The 5,023-nt window shown below is 32.9% G+C and overlaps 1 protein-coding gene across 1 annotated transcript in view; it reads left to right on the forward strand.

Annotated features, from left to right (window-relative positions):
* Positions 1-5,023, forward strand: part of CCSER1 (coiled-coil serine-rich protein 1) — a 1,871,951-nt gene that overhangs the window by 239,005 nt on the left and 1,627,923 nt on the right. The window contains exon 4 of the mRNA XM_006872972.1: positions 371-491. Within this exon, the coding sequence (XP_006873034.1) occupies positions 371-491 (121 nt within the window). The remainder of the gene's footprint in view (positions 1-370; positions 492-5,023) is intronic.

Raw genomic sequence — 5,023 nt, forward strand, 5'->3', positions numbered from 1 at the left:
GCAGATTAAATGGTGTGTTCATATTGTAAAGATTTGTTTCTCTGTATGCATATATTTGTACTATATTTTCCCATGATATGTCAGTTTTTGATAAAAATGTTTTTTAAAGTACCATGAGCTATAAGTGCACTATAAAGTTCTGACAATATCTTTTTTATTGTGTGGTTTAAAAAAAAGAAATATCACCTAAGACTTGTAGTTCATAGGTGGAAAATGTTTAGAATGGATAATGATAATAAAAGATAATATAATGATAATGTTTTTGTTGATAAATCTCTTTTATTTGACTGAAAATTTCAAAAGGAGAGAAAGTAAGAGAATAGTTGATAATTTTGATATTTAAGTTTCTTTTCTTTTTTTACAAAAACAGTTTGCCGGGAGGATTCATACCACTCTGTAGTTTCATGTGCTGCTGTAGTTCTTACTCCTGTGGAACCAACAATAGAAATGACGAAAAGAGAAGAAGTGAAAATTTCCGAGCCTTCCAAACAGTAAGTTATTCAGTTAATATTTCAGAGCCATGAAAAATCAATTCTTTAATTATCAGAAATATTTTACTCCAAAATTGTGATTTAAAATGAATGTGTTAATATGATGAGAGGGCATATTAGTAACTAGGTTTTGTACAACTTAAAAAACAAATAAACATAATTTAAATTGCCACATTGAATCACTGTTTGTATCCTAACATAAGGTGTTTAAAATATGTATCATTCATTTCATTTTACTAACTTATTTTAGGAAGATGAGTTAGTACAGAGAAGCACTTGCTTTTCTTAACACCATAATTGTCGTTGTATTGTTCTTGGATTGCTTATTTGATTGTTTATTTTATAAGCCCAGGTTTTTATAAACTGTTATCAGGTTTTATTATTATAAATGTCTTAGTCTAAAGGTTGTTTGTATTACAAGGTAAAAAACTTTTTTTTTAAATACTTTTATTCTACATGAAACAATACACTATCTGATATTTTTATAAATTTATAATTTAAGCAGTTAATTGTCATTTAAATTTGATCTTATATTAAGTAAAGGATAGGCTTTTACTGTTAATACAATGAAGAATTCAGCATTAAATGCAAGTGAACAAAAGTAAAATACATAGACTTGAAACATCAAAGTAGAATTTTATTTAGTTATGCACTGAATAACTGAAAGGGGATAATGCATAGATACTTTTCGTATTAAAATGGTTCCATGCCTGCTGTAAAGTCTCAGGTTGGAGACTAGGTGAGGTACAAGTGATACTAAGGATTACTTGATTACACCATCTGAACAGGGGAGTGTTGACTTGCAGCATCTCTTCTGTTTTCTCCTTTGTTTGGCATTGTATCATAGTTGTTTGTCTCTTGCTTATTTTCACATGGATAATAAAGCTTGAAAGGACAGGATTTCCTGTAGAATAAAGGTGCTTGATACTTTTTTGTGAAGTTGATTAGAAAATTCCTTTATATATTCAATAATGTTGAATTTCAGTGAAGCAGTATATATAGTAAATTGTGTGAACATATTCAGTACTAATACTATCATTGCTGTTGTTGTTGTTAAGTGCCATGGAGTCGGTTCCGACTCATAGCGACCCTGTACAGGGTTTCCAAGGCTGTAAATCTTTACGGGAGCAGAACGCCTCATCTTTCTCCCACGGAACCGCTGGTAGTTTCGAACTGCTGACCTTGCGGTTCACAGCCCGATTCGTAACCACTATGCTACCAGAGTCACTTAATACTATCATTAAGAGAGAAGAAATACTAACCAAATCAGAAAGTAATGATGGTAATTGAATTCAAATACATGCTAAAAATGAAAAAGAAAAAAACAATAACTTTCTTAAATTGTCTAATTTTTAGATTAAAAAAAAAGCCATTTTTTGGCTAATAGGAGAAAAATTGCATCTCAGATTGCCAACTGAATTATACTAGAACATGCATAGATATTTCCTACAATTAAAATGAGTTTATGTAAGATACCTACATATTTGTAAACTGCATGTTGAAATCATTTTGATTTTCTTCCAGCCACAAAAATAGGTGAATAGTTATTTGCTTACATAAAATGTCATTTTGCTAGTCTTAAATTACTTAAGAAATATTGATTCTTTTTTTCATTATGGGATAGACATTAAAGTAGGCAGTGTTTGTTTACCATATCTTTTCTTATTATTATCCTAGTTCCAATCTGTAACTGTTTTGTGTTCTCCAAATCTACCTTCTTAAGACATTATTCTTCAGTATTATTAATTCATACTGAGCAGGAAGAAATAATGTATGAGTATAGATTTTGGTTTCATTTTTGTTCCTGTGAGTAAGACAGACTTGGTCAAACTCTTAAATTTCCTATGGATTTGTTGAAATTGTGGACATTTTATTTGGCTTCACTGACCTTTTCTTTCCTCATTTGTTGAGTAAGATGATAGCTTACCTTTGTAAGTCATTGTATTATGCCAGATGATATTGGTAAAGGTTTTGAAATCTAGAGGCTGGTATAAGTGTACGTTTTCTCACCCCTTTCAGAGTTCCAACTATCAGCTCTATAGATGACTTAACAGACAGATTCTTTTCCTGAGAGTCTTCTGAATGAGTCTAATGATTAAAGTTATTGAGCTGACTTGTCTAACTAGCTGTCCTTCTAGAATCTCACATTGTTGTTTTTAACTTCAGTTGAGTTGATTCTGACCCATAGCAACTCCATATAGGTTCTCTAAGAAGCAGCTGTTGAGTTTGAATCCATATTAAGTATAACCCCCAATTCTTTATCTTTTATAACCTCCGTAAATATGTGACTCTTTCAGATTTCCTTATTCATTGAAAACCAGCAATGAAACTCAGTGCTGTTGAGTTGATTCCTACTCAGTGAGCCTATAGGACAGAGGGCTATTGCACTATAGGTTTTCCAAGGAGCTCTGGTAGTGTACTGGTTATGAATCAGGCTGCAAATCTCATGGTTAGTAGTTTGAAACTACCAGCTGTTCCGGGGGAGAAAGATGAGGCTTTCTGCTCCCATAAAGATTTACAGCCTTAGAAACCCTGTACCAGGGTAGCTATGAGTCTGAACTGACTCCACCATACGTAACAACAACAATCTGTATGAAAAGAGAATGCAACATCTTTTTAGTCCAGTGGCTAGATGGTTTAAACCATTGACTGTTTGGTTAGCAGCCAAAGTCTTAACCACTGCACAACTGGGATTCCTTATTTATATGTAAAGCTACTTTACTCTTTATTTAAAATTCTGGAGTAGCTTCCTTCTAGCATGTCACATTCATTCAGTTGTTGATTACTTTTTTACTATTTCTATAACCAGTTGAAATAGAAAGAAGGATAAATACATCTTTTTGTTGTTATGTGTCATCTTGTTGGTTTGAACTTGTAGAAACACTAAGTACAACAGAATGAAACAATGCTTTATCCTGCACCAAACAATCGTTGCTAGGATTGTGTTCATTGTTGCAGCCACTGCCAATCCATTGTCTAAGGATCTTCCACTTTTCTTCTGACCCTCTACTTTACCAACCGTTATGACTTTATCCAGGGACTGGCCCCTCCTGATAACATCTTGATAGTACGTGGTATGGAGTCTTACCAATATCACTTCTAAGGAACATTCTGGCTGGACTTCTTCCAACATACATTTGTTTGTTATTCTGGCATTCTATGGTATATTTAATATTCTTTGCCTAATTCAAAGTAATAAATTACTCACTCCATAATTCAAACACATCAGTTCTTTGGACTTTCTTATTCTTTGTCCAGTTTTCAGATGCATATGGAACAATTGAAACTACCAAGGCTAGGCCAATTCACTTAGACTTAACACTTTAAAAGGGGTATTTTGGAGCTGATTTGCCCATGAAATACATCTTAGAAGACTGCTACTTCCATATATGTTAATTGTAGATGCAGGTGAAATGAAATATTCTACAACTTCAATATTTTCTCCATTTTTGTATGATATTGCTTATTAGTCCAATGTAAGAGAGTTTGCTTTCTTTATGTTGAGGTGTAATACTTATTGAAGGCTGTGTAGTCTTTGATCCTCATCAGCAAGGTATTCAAGTATCCTTCAATTTCATTAAGACAAACTGTGTCATCTGCATATTGCAGGTTGTTAATGAGTAGTCCATCAATTGTGATGCTTCATTCTTCTTCATATAACCCAGCTTCTTGGATTTTTTCCTCTACATATAGAATGAAGAAGTGTGATGAAAGAATACAACCCTGACACACACCATTCCTATTTTACAGCCAGGAAGTATCCATTTATTCTGGTCCAACAGCTGCCTCTAAGTCTACATACAGGGTCTGAATGCACACAATTAAATATTCAGAAATTCACATTTCACATTTTTTTTTTTTGCAGTCTATAGATAATTTGTTTTGATCTATACTGTAGAATGTCATTATATAGTCAAAATAAAAACAAAACAAGTTGACATCTTTCTGGTATTCTTCTCTTTCAGCCAACATCCATCTGATATTAGTAGTAGTATCTCTCATCATCATTTTCAGAATCCATCTGAATTTCTAGCAACCATTTTGAATTATCTTAAGAATTTTACTTGCTTGTGATGTTAATTATATAGTTGGGAAATTTCCACATTCTATTGAGTCACTTTTTTTGTTAATAACACTAATATGGATGTTTTCCATTTGGTTGGGCAAGGCACTGCCTTCCAAATTTCTTGTTTAGATGAGTGAACACTTCCAAGATGCATTGGTTTGTTGAAACACTTCAATTGGTATTTAGTCAATCCTGGAGTCTGGTTTTTCACCAATGCCTTAAGTGTATCTTGAAATCCGTCCTCAATTCCATTGATTTTTATGTGTATTTTCTGAAATGGTTAAACACTGTCCAATTCTTTTCAGTACAATGATTCTGTTACTCCCTGAAATGGTTGAACACTTACCAGTTCTTTTCAGTACAGTGATTCTGTTTATTCCTTCCACAATTTTTTTTGTACCATTTAATAGTTTATCCATGACCCTATACATAACAGAAAGGAGCTCTGGTAGCGTAGTGGTTATGA

Source organism: Chrysochloris asiatica, unplaced genomic scaffold (genome assembly GCF_000296735.1).
Source record: "Chrysochloris asiatica unplaced genomic scaffold, ChrAsi1.0 scaffold00218, whole genome shotgun sequence".
In the NCBI taxonomy this organism is placed as follows: Eukaryota; Metazoa; Chordata; class Mammalia; order Afrosoricida; family Chrysochloridae; genus Chrysochloris; species Chrysochloris asiatica.